Raw genomic sequence first — 15408 nt, 5'->3', positions numbered from 1 at the left:
AGCTTGACTCAATTAACAGCTCAGTCCCTGTGTAAGTCAGAACGTCTACAGTTGATGGGTATGTCTGACTCCCTGTCCAATCAAATGCTCCCTGCTGTCTTGTTATTGTGCTCTGCGTGATTCAGTGAAATGTCATGTAGCGGTGGATCGATACGCACTCCTACACACACACACACACACACACACACACACACACACACACACACACACACACACACACACACACACACACACACACACACACACACACACACACACACACACACACACACACACACACACACACACACACACACACACACACACACACACACACACACACACACACACACACACACACACACACACACACACACACACACACACACACACACACACACACACACACACACACACACACACACACACACACACACACACACACACACACACACACACACACACACACACACCACAAATCTTTAATAGAAAAAGCCGGGGCCAAGTCTCTGGGGATAACTTGAATTCTACTGAAGTGTGTGTTTTTCACCCATTAACAGGCACATCATAAACCCCATCATAAAGCAAAGGCTAAAGCTTGAAGCCAGTTTGTGATCACTTAAGTGACAATGAAACAACATTTAAGGACGCAAGATTAGCTTAATGTAGAGGAAAGAAATACGGAGAGGGAGATGGGGTTCTGTTAATCGTCTGCGAAATTAATTTTTTGCACATGGGAGAAAAAAAATTGCTTCGACATTTACAACAAATGATACATTTTCACTATACAATATACAGCTCCGGAAAAAAATTAGTAGACCACTCCGTGTCTCCACGTGTGTCTTGTTTGCTCTTTAGAGGCATATGTTTGAGTAAAATTTAAATTTTGGTTTATAATCTAAACTACTGACAACATTTCTACCAAATAAAAATATTGTCATTTTGAGCATTTTCAATACGTAATGTAGAGATGAAGATTGAAGAAAAATCCAGACTGGTCTCTTAATTTTGTTCCAGGGCTGTACAGTGTAACTCAATGAACAGATATTAAAGGGTGCATTGGTGCATATATAAAGCAGTTAATATGCTATGATAATTACTAAGAAAAAACAAACAAATGTTGAGTCACTGGGTGATGTTATTCAAGACTGACAAGAATGCACTCCAATATCTGTGGTTTGTATCAATGTAATGTCTGCACAATATGTGTGTTTCTGGGCCTACATACTGTACTGAGTTTTATCGTTTGTTTGCCCATAGCCTACAGGGCTGAGACAGCACAAACAACAGAGTCTGAATTACCATGTCATGTGTGCTTTACAACATCCAAGTTTTTTTTATGTGGTAAAGCTTTTTTAGTTTCCTCTTAGTGTTCTCAACAGGCTTGACATTTATTTCCTTTAAAAAATAAATAATTATCTGACCAGTTTTTAAACAACCCCACTGTTTGTCAGTTTGTCAGTTTTTCTTTTTTTCTTTTGCATTGTTGAAGAAATAATACATACCTTTACAATTATATTTGACTGCCAGCTTGTGTTTTGCTAACAGCCACTCATTGAATCTCTTGAATCTTGGACAGACTGCATTAGCCAGCGAAAAGTAAGGCTCTGTTTAGTGAACCGTGTGTGCTATAGCCATTGTCAGTTTTCAGTATCTCCCAGAAGCATATCTCCAACTTGAACTGTCAAATACAGATTTTCCAATTGTGTGTGTGTCAGTCATGAGCGGGTGTAATGATATTTCACTGTATGGATTCAATGCACAGAAAGGCCCCATAGGCATTATTAGGGTGATGATTGATGGGTGTGTGGAGTGTGAGCTTGTTAGTTTTAATATGGGAACATAATGCCAGGCCAGCAAGATTCCCAAAAAAACACTTCATTACTGAAAGAAAATGAACACACACACACACACACACACACACACACACACACACACACACACACACACACACACACACACACACACACACACACACACACACACACACACACACACACACACACACACACACACACACACACACACACACAGTCCGTTGGCCCCTTCACCCTTCAGAAAGTTCAGTCTGGTTTCCACACCACATGCATTGACCCTCCCAACTGCATGAACCCCTCATTACGGCCCCTGCTCCCCTATCTCATTATTTTTTTGTAGAAAAACTTGTTTACGGCTGCTGTTTTTTGACAGTGCTGAAAGTTCTTTGGTTCTGTACTTTCAGCTAAACAAATGTTAGTATGAATGTGGCTGTCGCAATGTTGGCACTATGATCAACTGGTTCTGTGTGCTTGGTTTTCGTGCTCGGTGCCCAAACTTTTTTTAAGAAATGGGCCAAATGAAGAATATGTGTTTTCATACTACACTCAACAAAAATATAAACGCAACACTTTTGTTTTTGCTCCCATTTTTCATGAGATGGACTTAAAGATCTAAAATTCATTCCAGATACACAATATTACCATTTCTCTCAAACATTGTTCACAAATCTGTCTAAATGTGTGATAGTGAGCACTTCTGCTTTGCTGAGATAATCCATCCCACCTCACAGGTGTGCCACATCAAGATGCTGATCTGACATCATGATTAGTGCACAGGTGTGCCTTAGACTGTCCACAATAAAAGGCCACTCTGAAATGTGCACTTTTTTGCTTTATTGGGGGTCTGGGGACTCAGAACCAGACAGTATCTGGTGTGACCACCATTTGCCTCATGCAGTGCAACACATCTTCTTCGCATAGAGTTTATCAGATTGTCAATTGTGGCCTGTGGAATGTTGGTCCACTCCTCTTCAATGGCAGTGCGAAGTTGCTGGATATTAGTGGGAAGTGGTGCACGCTGTCGTATACGCCGGTCAAGCACATCCCAAACATGCTCAATGGGTGACATGTCCGGTGAGTATGCTGGCCATGCAAGAACTGGGACATTTTCAGCTTCCAAGAATTGTGTACAGATCCTTGCAACATGGGGCCGTGCATTATCTTGCTGAAACGTGAGGTGATGTTCATGGATGTATGGCACAACAATGGGCCTCAGGATCTCATCACAGTATCTCTGTGCATTCAAAATGCCATCAATAAAATGCACCTGTGTTCTTCGTCCATAACAGATGCCTGCCCATACCATAACCCCACCACCACCATGGGCCACTCGATCCACAATATTGACATCAGCAAAGCGCTCACCCACACGACGCCACACACGCTGTCTGCCATCTGCCCTGAACAATGTAAACCGAGATTCATCCGTGAAGAGAACACCTCTCCAACGTGCCAGACGCCATCGAATGTGAGCATTTGCCCACTCAAGTCTGTTACGGCGACAAGCTGGAGTCAGGTCAAGACCCCGATGAGGACGACGAGCATGCAGTTGAGCTTCCCTGAGACGGTTTCTGACAGTTTGTGCAGAAATTGTTTGGTTACGCAAACCAATTGTTTCAACAGCTGTCTCAGTGGCTGGTCTCAGACGATCTTGGAGGTGAACCTGCTGGATGTGGAGGTCCTGGGCTGGTGTGGTTACACGTGGTCTGCGGTTGTGAGGCCGGTTGGATGTACTGCCATATTCTCTGAAACGCCTTTGGAGACGGCTTATGGTGGAGAAATGAACATTCAATGCACGAGCAACAGATCTGGTTGACATTCCTGCTGTCAGCATGCCAATTGCACGCTCCCTCAATGCTTGTGGCATCTGTGGCATTTTGCTGTGAGACAAAACTGCACATTTCAGAGTGGCCTTTTATTGTGGACAGTCTAAGGCACACCTGTGCACCAATCATGATGTCAGATCAGCATCTTGATGTGGCACACCTGTGAGGTGGGATGGATTATCTCAGCAAAGCAGAAGTGCTCACTATCACACATTTAGACAGATTTGTGAACAATGTTTGAGAGAAATGGTAATATTGTGTATCTGGAATGAATTTTAGATATTTAAGTCCATCTCATGAAAAATGGGAGCAAAAACAAAAGTGTTGCGTTTATATTTTTGTTGAGTGTATGTACAACCCCGGGCTGCACAATCCACATGCCTTCAAATATGTTGTTTGACTTTTTTTGGGTCAGGAATTTCTCATTAAAATGTAGAGCTGAATTACAAATGCATAGTGCTTGCTTGGCAATGATAAAAGTGCCAGATTTTAATATTCAAGCAAACAATGTTATGCAATCCTTTAAAAAAAAATGCGATGTAGGTATACATCTCCATTCTGATTAAAAAATATAGACCCGCTGGCATAACTATGTGAGAGTGTGTATAATCTATACTCGTTTACTTCTCTGTTTACAGTGGTGCAACGTTAGCTGAATGAAAACCTGCTTATAACATTAATGTGTCTAGTGTGACAAGCTTAATCAATAGGCTGCTCCAGGCTACAACACTGTTCCTTCCAGTCACCTGCAGTCTGCAAAATAAGTTGGGGCATAATTATTTCTGGTGTGTGTGTGTGTGTGTGTGTGTGTGTGTGTGTGTGTGTGTGTGTGTGTGTGTGTGTGTGTGTGTGTGTGTGTGTGTGTGTGTGTGTGTGTGTGTGTGTGTGTGTGTGTGTGTGTGTGTGTGTGTGTGTGTGTGTGTGTGTGTGTGTGTTGTGACGGTATGTTTGCATTATCAGCACAATAAGAAAAAAATAGAAAAGGGAGTGGACCTAAACAAGTTGGTCCTGCTGCTGAACAAATAAAAGTATCCTTAATAAAAGGCTTATTTTTACTAAAACTTCAAATATAACTTTTTTGGTGAGATTGTATCTTTGTTGTCTCTCTTTCCCTGAGAGTTGAAAGTATTTCACTTGACCCGATTTTGATGGTCAAGGATAAATAATGGCAACAATATATACAGTCCCGGAAAAATTAAGAGACCAATCCAAATGTTCAGTGCCTCTTATTTTACTCTTTATAGGCATATGTTTGAGTAAAATTAACATTTTGATTTTATAATATAAACTACTGACAACATTTCTACTAAATTCACAATAAAAATATTGTCATTTAGAGCATTTTCAATAGGTAATGTAGGGATAAAGATTTAGGAAAAATCCAAACTGGGGCTGTATATGTTATCTTTAACACGTGATATATCTGTACTGCAATTTCTTGTTCCTTATTGGATGGGCCACACTGATGTATAATTTCCACTCTACCTCCTCCATCTCCCTCCTATATAGTGTCCTTGAGTAAAGGCCCTTAACCCCCCAGATGCTCCAATCTGCTCACAGTAAGACTGGGCTTGTACCGAGCAGTTCCCAGGTGTGATTCTGTGTAACACAATCCACCTCAGTAAACCTGTAGCCTGGCATAATGAAGGTTAAAGAAAGCAACAGCTAGGGGCGCTCCGGTGGCGTAGTGGATGGAGCGCGTACCATATTGGCTCCAGCCTTCGTTGCAGTGGTCGCGGGTTCAAATCCGACCCGTGGACCTTTACTACAGGTCATCCCCCCTCTCTCTCTGTCTGTCTCACCATTTCAACTCTGTACTATCTAATACAACTTGAAAATGCCCAAAAATAATATTTGAAAAAAAAAAAAAAAGGCAACAGCTGTGGGAGCTACTAGGAGCTGAAGTATCCCTGTGGAGACTGTCAAGAGGTGGAGCAGTGATTCCAGGGAGCGCAGGAGTGAGGTTTGAGAGGGTAAGGGGGTTTAGGGTTTGGGGTCGGGGATATTCTCAAATGCGGTCTCGGCATGGGAAGATATTAACGAATGCTAACTTTAGAACATACCATGGGAGTGTTTCCCATGTTCTTTTTACCTTTAAGGCGGTAAACGGAAGGTCAACAAAAAAAAAAAAGTTCAAGCAATTGTTAATTTGTAGATTATTGGCTATTTTTTCCCTCCCAACACTTGTCTGTTTGCATCTGCCATTTTCTCCTTACAACCATCTCTAACGGCCATTATCTCAACTTCTAAAGGACTAACATCAACTAAATGTTCCATAATCATGCTTGGCACTATTCTTAAGGTTATTACAGAAGGATTTGTTCATATGTTGTTAAAAATTTGCAGATCCCCTACTCAAACTTTCACCCCTGCAATGAAATGAAAACAGAAAAAACTTTAGTTGACTCAGAGTTCCCCATTATCTATAATATCTGAGGTGGACACTATTTTTCATACATTGTACTATGGATCTTCATGTGTCCTGAATAAAATCATATATATATATATATATATATATATATATATTACCTGCTCTGGCCTTTATATAGAGCACAGGCAATGTGTTAAAGAAACAGATGATAAAACTGCACCAAGCAGCAAAATGTAAGTACAGATTCCAGTATGAGGAGACAGAATAAATTAGTTAAAACAAAGAAACAAAAGTTCCTGGTCTGACTATGAGTAGTGGTTCATGCCTCAAGGCCACTCACGGCAGCCAGCAGCCCAAACAAAGGGTGATATATATATAGTGCTCTAAAGGAATAAGAAAAACATATCAACAGGCTTAGCTGGATATAAGAAGAAATGCACTGAAGAGTCCCTCAATGCCCACAGCTAATTTAGACAAGCTCATAGCCACACGCTAATTAAAAATGCTACTACAGCATGAAGAAAGATAACAAATAAACTAAAAAACAATGATTGTGATAGTCATGATAACAATGCAGCAGACACCCCAGTCAGCGAAGGTTGCCAAAAACACTTCATTATTGAGAAAATTAGAAAACACACACACACACACACACACACACACACACACACACACACACACACACACACACACACACACACACACACACACACACACACACACACACACACACACACACACACACACACACACACACACACACACACACACACACGGCCCCACACACACACACGGCCCCTTCAGAAAGTTCAGTCTGGTTTCCACATCACAGACACACCAGGCAGAGAAGGTTGCCCATTATTTCCAGATATGAAGCCACTGCACAATACAGCTGCTTAAATTAGATATGTGTTTTTTCGGAGAATCTTTTTTTATGCATTACATGAAGTGGTAAATACACAGAAAAAACAGATGTGGGAGAATAGAACAGCTATGACCATGAGAGGACGTAAATAGAGGGCCAATACATTTTGGTGACGGATCAAAAGCAGTAAGCAGAGGAGTAAAAGTTTGGAGGAGGATTGAGACCACATCACAGAACATTTCAATATGAATTATTTTTCAAAATAAAACACTAGAAACTCACAAAAAATATGTTTACAGCTCCGGAAAAAATTAAGAGACCAGTATGGATTTTTCTTAAATCATCATCTCTACATAACTTATTGAAAATGCTCTAAATGACAAAAAATGTATTGGAATTTGGTAGAAATGTTGTCAGTAGTTTACATAATACAACAAACATTTTCATTCTACTCAAACATTTGAATAGTAAAACGAGATACACTGAACATTTGGAGTGGTCTCTTAATTTTTTCCAGAGCTGTGCATATATTACTTTTACATTATGAGCCTATATGAACCCTCCATTTCAGATGCAACCAAGACATTGCACTGGCAGAGAAGCTGCATCACAACAGGTGTGATTATGTATTTTAATCTTTCCCCTGTAAAGCACTTTGAATGGCCTTGTGTCTGAATTGTGCTATAGAAATAAACTTGCCTTGCCAACAAGCAGGATGGAAAAAGGCTTTGACCTACCCTGCGTTCCAAATCACTTACTCTTTCTGTTTACTACACTATACTAAAGTACAGAATAGTTTTAGGGCCACAGGAGAGAAAAGAAAATCAGATTAGGAAGATTTGTTTTTCATTATGTCGAGAAATGCCAAGAATAAAGACAAATACTCCCAAATGCTATTGGAGTTAGTGGGGCAACTACAGTATGTCTTTTCAGCATACTACAATTGACGTGCATGTATTGGGACATCCTAAATCTTTTTCTGGCATACTAAATAGTAGAGAAGTATGGGGATTGGAACGCAGGGACAATAATACTGTTGCTAATAATATCCCCTCTGTTATTATAACCGGGGTCACACCTTGATGTGGTTCACTGAACAATCAACACAGACTCAGGTGTGTTCGTCTCTATGGCAACCAAAGCTCAGACAGCCAGGTGCCCCCTCACATACTATTAATATCACGTCTGCCAAATGACCAGGCTAAGGTCGATATGGTACACACTAGACAGACTGTATTTCCAGTGAATTACGACGCTATAGTGACACCTATATGGCTATTATGAACTGTCCAGAGCACTTAGGTCGTCTGGGACAGGTCTAGTTACAGTCCCCAGAGTTAGGACTAAACAAGGAGAAGCAGCTTTTAGTTTTTATGCTACACATATCTAGAACAAACTCCCTGAAAACTTGAGGTCTGCTGCAACTCTCAGCTCTTTTAAATCGAGTCTGAAGACTTTTCTGATTCAATTTTAACCTGTAATTTGTATTTTATTTAAATGCTCTACTTCTATTCAATCACTTTTAAATGTTTTATTTCTATTCACTCGCTTTTTCTGATGTGATGTGTCTTGTGTATTTCCCTGTAGAGCACTTTGAATGGCCTTGTGTCTGAATTGTGCTATATAGATAAACTTGCCTATTATTGACACAAACTCTGGTGAAATAAATTCAACAGGGTGTTGGTATAACAGCAGAGTTGGTGTTTTGGTGAATAACTGTAGATGCCTTTAAAAGGTTAAGTAAGGGATTCTAGGGAATGCTAGTGGTCCAAATCAGTGAATGTCTACTCAGGGTCTGCTAACTGTCAGTACTGTGTATGCACTTGAAAAAAAATGTTTGTTAATACACAGCCTAGGCTCTGTAAATGGGTAAGTAGACAAAAGGGTTTTTACTCTTTTATATATAATCTATCAAAATTAAAGCTGGGGTATGTGATTTCTGATTGGTCAAAGTTAACAAGAGCTGTACACTTTGACCAATCAGAGCGAGGCTCCAATTCTCTGTTCTTATTGGCTGTTGGGACTGTCCATTCACTTTGGCACGACGTTGTTGGTATAGAGCGTGTCAGGGAGGGACTATAGGGGAGGGACCAAAGAGAACAAGTGGAGCGGTTGAGGTATTTGGATTCGAATCTCTATCCCAACTGCCATTTTCTCCCCAAATCCTCCACCCCAGCTTTAATGACAACCTCCGAAACCATATCCCTCACAGACACAGGAGTCACTCTCATAAACCAGGTAAGTAATTTACTGACAAAGTCAATAATTCATTCTGCTAAACAAACATGGATTTTCTTGCGTGCAAAGGGTACCCTGAAGTTCTGAAATAATAATTCAAAAATGTACAGTTTATTTTTAGCTTTGAGTGAGAACAAGCATGATATATTAATTGAGAAGCCGCTGGGGATTTTTTAATTTTGGATGAAACAAAAGTGGGAAAGTACACAAAGCTCGAGGTAAGTCTAGCTTTGAGTTTGAATATTGTGTTGGTTGTTCTGTCTGTTCCCTCGATGTGTTACATTGGTGGAGTGCCAGAAGGAATGAGCTAAAAAGTAAATGCTGTTTATTTTGCTTTCATCTGAAATATGCAGGTGTGTCTGGGCGCTGTACAAATTACACACGCACACACACACACACACCTAGTACAAATACAATATAAATGTTGCCCATTCAAATTCTACTGTTTCCTTTCAGCTGGGACAAGACATTTCTGCCCTTACATAACGTCATAACTAGGTCGCCTTAAGTTAGATAATGCATATAGTGCGTGTGTATGTTCGGAAGAAGATATCACGCTAAGATTTTAAAAATTGCCATTAGGAAGGTTACAGCAGGCAGACATCAAAGCTGATTGCATTAAAAGTATGTGGAAAACTGGCACATGGAAAAAAAGTGAATACATCGTGATAATTGAAACTGATAAATAAGACATGAGCTGAGAGGGAATAGAGAAAACTTGAGCAGATATATAAAGAAAATGTGGGGCGCTCCTGTGGCGTAGTAGATTGAGCGCATACCATTTTGGCTCAGGCCTCGTTGCAATCCGACCCATGGACCTTTACTGCAGGTCATCCCCACTCTCTCTCTCCCTCTGTACCCCCATTTCAACTCTGTACTATCAAATAAAGTTTGAAAATGCCAAAAAATATATATATAAAAAAAAAAAGAAAAACCAAGTATATGCTTTTGAAGCGTACCTTGACTTCTACAAAGTCCGGCTGTCCCATAGCGATGAGCTCAGAGTAGGCCAGCATCTCCTCCACGTTCCAGGCTTTCACCAGCGTCAGTCTGTACACCGTCCGCTGTCTCTGGATGGACAGACAGAAAGAGGGTTATAAAGTGAAGGCATGAATATAATATTGTTGTATAGTGCATGGCATATTTAATGTATTATATGTTTAAGTTTTCTACAGCCATCATTCAATAAAGCCATTTAATTGATCTATTAATCAAACTGTTCCTATATCAAGTGTGAATGTAAAAGACGTAATGTAAGTAGTGGTTAACCGATCGTTATTGCTGGACATGACCTGAGGCAACATAATTTTTAGTTGTTTATTTTTATTTTTTTTAACCTTTATTAATACAGGTAAATCCCATAGAGACCGGAGACTCTTTTGCAAGGGAGACCTGCTCCCATTTACACGTTACCATTAACACACACATTTATACACCGATAGCAGGCTAACTATCGACATTCACACGATGCAAGGTGGGTGAAGTGTCTTGCCCAAGGACACAACAACCGTGACACAAGTGGCAGGGCGGGGATCGAACCACCAACCCTTCGATCGTTAGCCGACCAGCTCTACCACCTGAGCCACAGTTGCGCCAAATTTGTGCAACATGTTTGTATGAATTTTTGAGGCATGTTGAGAAAATTGAAACCTCTATATAAACCGCTAGAGTACTGAATTGAAAAGGATTCTCGGGCAAAGATATACAGCAGAATTTAATTAGATGTTGTTACAGTGAGTGCTGCTGTAAACTGGCTGTTTGCTGTTTTGCATGAAGAGATCAAACCATCACCATCATTGTAACAACTCAATAAAAAAAAAATATGAGAAAAAAAACACATTATAACACTGTATTAAAGCTCATAATGTAGTTTTGCGGGGAACAATTTGACAGGTGCACTATGCCTCTGAAGTGCTTTTATAATTGTTTGAAACTGCCCCTGCGTTCCAATCCCCATACTTCCCTACTATTTAGTATGCCAGAAAAAGATTTAGGATGTCCCAATACATGCATGTCAATTGTAGTATGCTGAAAATACATACATTCCCGACCAACTCCAATAGCATTTTGGAGTATTCGTCTTTATTTTTGACATTCCTCGACAAAATGGAAAAAAATCTTCCTTATCTGATTTTTTTTTTCTCTAAAACTCTTCTGCACTTTAACATGTAGTATAGTAGTATGTGATATGGAACGCAGGGTGCATTTGAATTTTAGTATTGCCTTCAGTATGAGGTGAAGAAGTTTATCCAATTCATGAACACACTCACACAAACATTTTAGGACCCATAGCTTTTTGGGGGGATTTTTGGAGCCTTCAATACAATACAGATATCACGAAAAAATAGATATCACAATGCCTTGCCGTATAGATTTTTTTTTTAGCAAAGCCCTTTTACAAACCCAGGTGACTTTCCCCTGGGTAAATAAGAGTTTTGAAAACAGCCATGCTCACAGCTCAGCGGTTTAAGACTCAGGCTATTGCTGTCGCTGTATAACAGAAGGAGGAGGATTATCCAGGGTGTGACAGAGAGAGAGAGAGAGAGAGAGAGAGAGAGAAAAAGACAAGTGGAGGAGATGAAAGAAGGGAACAGTGAAGTGAGCTCAGAGGAGAAAACAGATTGTAGAAAAACAAGTAAAAGACAATGGAAGAGGACAGAGCTCTCTCTCTCTCTCTCGCTCTCTCTTTCTCCCTCACACGCTCTCTCACTCTCCCTGGAAGGCTATCTATCTATATCACTATAGGTCATTTCAGCCCAGTAGGTGAGGTGATAATTGGCCAGTAGAAGCATGGAGGTGAGGTATTTTTCGAGCTGCCTCTTTGCCAAATTCGACACCAACAGGGGCCATGGCTCTATCGATCCCCCAGTGCTAGGAGCGTCTGTGAGGCCAGGTGGAGAGAGAGAGGGGGGGGGGTTGCCAAACGGAGAACACAGAGGGATAAGCATTTGGGACGGATGGAGTGAGTGAGTGAGTGAGTGAGTGAGTGAGTGAGTGAGTGAGTGAGTGAGTGAGTGAGTGAGTGAGTGAGTGAGATAGAGAGAGAGGGAGAGGGAGAGGGAGAGAGAGAGAGGGAGAGAGAGAGTTGGAGCGAGAGACAGAGCGAGAGAGAGAGAGAGAGAGAGTCAGGCATGAAAGGTAGACTTACTGTAGGAATATGGAGCGGGGATAAGGGAGACAGCAGGGAGTTTATTTTTGGAAACTGGGAAGTTGCACACAGGCAGACCATATTGTCAAATGGTTGAATGTACCTCTAGAACCCTCTGTTCAAATATAATCATATGTATCTATAATGCTTAAAAACATATTGAATGGGCGCATGTCTCTGGTTTGGTGTTGCTGTGTGTCCATACAAAATGTTAGAGCGAAAATGTATTTGACTTTTTTAGAAAATATGCATCATACACATAATGCATGCTTTTGTCAAATATATCAATCTTATCTATAATGGTAAATAACATATACTATAATGAATTAATAATATAACATATGCTGGTATGTACAAATGTATCTGGTTTGGTGTTGCTGTGTGTCCATACAAAATGTAATGGCAAAAACATATTTTGATGGTAGGCAAATGGTAGCTTTAAGAAAAAAAAATATATATACACATACCATACATATGAATTAAATGTAGAACATATACATCATACACATCTAGCACTTTCCATTTCAATTCATCCATGCTTGAATTCAAAACATGTCCCGACCGTGGACAGGACCATAATTCATCCAGACTGTTTCCAAATAGTCTACTTTCAAATTGTGTACCAGACCATGTAAATCTATCTCAACTGTGCACTACACTGGAATACATCAGCGAAAAAAACTAAATAAGTAAGTCGAGCTCACATTATGCAGGGAGTCAAAATGAGCTACTGTCAAGCTGAAAGATCATAGGCCAAAAAAGTGTCCATCAAATTCTCACTCTTCTAATATTTTCTTGGACAAAAAAAATTGATTGATAGGGAAAAATCTGCATAACGTTTTCATATAGTAACTGAGTAATATGCCGATCACCAGTAATAATCAGAAACTTTGTAAATCTAGTATCATTTTCAGTGTGTCTTAAATGTGATGTGCATGTGAACATTATGATTCTGTAAAACCTTGTTATAACTAGACATTTTTTGACACTTTTGTTCAAAAGGAATAATTTAGATTGATGGCTCCTCTGATTCTGTCAAAATGCAGTGTTCAAAATAATGAGATTCTTGAGTATGCAGTAAGAGTGCCGGCTGCAAAACGGTGTCAATCTCTGGTTCAACATGACATTGCTGTCACAGAACTGCCTTGAACTGGATTAACCTTTAGTCACAGAGACGGTGGGGAACCAGTGATATGAACATTACTCAATGTTACAAGCATCCGACTTTAGAAAGGTGTCATGTCCACAGCTTGTTTTAATGCATGTTTACATAGATGGTCAGAACTTTTCCATATATATGTCAATTTGTCAAACACTATATTAAGGAGTTTGCACTAAATTTATTTTTTGTTTAAAAATGTAACTATTTATCATATACAGAAATGATAGTCTAGATCAGGGGTTTTCAAAGTGTGAGAGAGTGAGCCCTCAGAGTAAACATTTCAGCAGATAATAACTTACATTTGCTTAATATGATGTTAATATCAACAACAAAAAAACACTGGTCTAGATATTGAGGAAGTATGCTTGCAAACAGTCTTTAAAAAGGTGCTACGAGGAACTTTTAAATATTTCTGAAACAGTCTCATTTTTCCTCTCATGATCATAAATAACATGTAACAGCAAACGAGGCCATCAGTGCAAAGAATGCCAATTTTATATAGTTCAAAAAAAGCCCTTTAGCCGAGTGGCAATGAATTGTTCCATCGTTTGTTGAAGCATCTAACAAGAGGAATCCGGCCCATTACAGATATAAATAAATAATAGGGGTAAAACAGGTTTCCTTTTCTCTCTCAAGGTTACAGTATTCTGCCAGCAACACAAGCAGCATTTTCTTTTACACACTTTCGCTTTTTAGGAAACACTCGATAAGAGAGAGAGAATCGATTTACACATGGGGTCTGGTGGCCAGATGTGATAATGGATTCCCCCCGTGTTCACACATTGTGAGAAGTCACAAAAGGTTATTGGATGTATTTAGTTTAACTGCTATGGGTTATCGAACCGTGGACAAAGATAAGATAGAGAGAGAATTAATAGAAATGGTTACCTCCAGATGTTTTTGTTTTTAGAGATGTTTTCAGTGGTCTTACGGACTCAACTGTTAAAACTGTTAAACTGGCGCGCATAGTGGATAGAGAGCGTACCATATCGGTTCTAGCCTTCGTTGCAGTGGTTCAAATCCGACCCGTGGAACTTTACTGCAGGTCATCCCTCCCCTCTCTCTGTCTCCCCATTTCAACTCTGTACTATTTAATAAAGCTTGAAAATGCCCCCCAAAAAAATATTACATTTTATATATTTTTTTTAAATCAAGAATCAATACAAACAAACAGCCTTCCCCACTTGAGGAAAGTGTTAAAAGGTTTGAAGTGCTTTTGAACATTTATTGACATCTTGCTGCCATGAAGAACATTTTTTGTAAATATAGAGCACGGTGGTTTGAGAGAGTGAGATACTTTTGTCAATAGCTCCAGTTGTTGTGGAGCTTCAGTACATTTTCAGGACAGGGTGAGAAAGAACAGATTGAAAGTAGATTTCTATTATAGACAACGTTCCACCACCATCACCCAAGATCCAGGGATGCAGTGGACAAATCATTTCTTAGATCCCTGGATTTAGTCTTCAGTGTTGCGTGCAATTTTTTAATTTGAATTTTTTTGTTATATCAGAAATTTTATTTCATTTAACTTTTATTTATCCTCGAGAGACCAATTGAGGGGTGACCCTCACTTTCAATGGTGTCGAGTTTAAACAAATTCCAAGGAAAAACAACAATGCATACACAATATTCAATAAAAAGGTACATCTCATTCTCAAATAAACTATGTTTGTGAGCAGCATCCCTCAACAGCTTATCAAGGACAATATACAACGATGTCTCTCAAAATAAGCCAATGCCTTGCCTGAGCATGTGTCTGTAGGCTTATAAAAAATAAAAAATAAAAGATAAAAATAGCCCATTTGAGATTTAAAAAAAAAACTCAGATTATCAGATTGATGCGTTCTTGTTTTGGCTGATAAGAGGAACCTCTTGCATCATAAAAGCGTTGTCTAGGAAACCCTCTTGTTTTCACACTGTGTGTCACTGAGAGGTCACTAACATCACACCCCTTCATCACATCCTCAGCTGTCACACTACCTTAACAGGATTCATGTTATCT

At 39.7% G+C, this 15408-nt stretch overlaps 1 protein-coding gene across 1 annotated transcript in view; it reads right to left on the bottom strand.

The window, feature by feature from the left end:
• The window catches only part of tyw1 (tRNA-yW synthesizing protein 1 homolog), a gene marked incomplete at its 3' end in the record, with an annotated part of 70746 nt that overhangs the window by 16613 nt on the left and 38725 nt on the right, over positions 1-15408 (bottom strand). The window contains exon 14 of the mRNA XM_080053481.1: positions 10056-10166. Within this exon, the coding sequence (XP_079909607.1) occupies positions 10056-10166 (111 nt within the window). The remainder of the gene's footprint in view (positions 1-10055; positions 10167-15408) is intronic.

Source organism: Ammodytes marinus (genome assembly GCF_949987685.1).
Source record: "Ammodytes marinus genome assembly, chromosome: 3".
NCBI lineage: Eukaryota > Metazoa > Chordata > Actinopteri > Uranoscopiformes > Ammodytidae > Ammodytes > Ammodytes marinus.
This window is presented reverse-complemented; position numbering and strand designations above follow the sequence as displayed.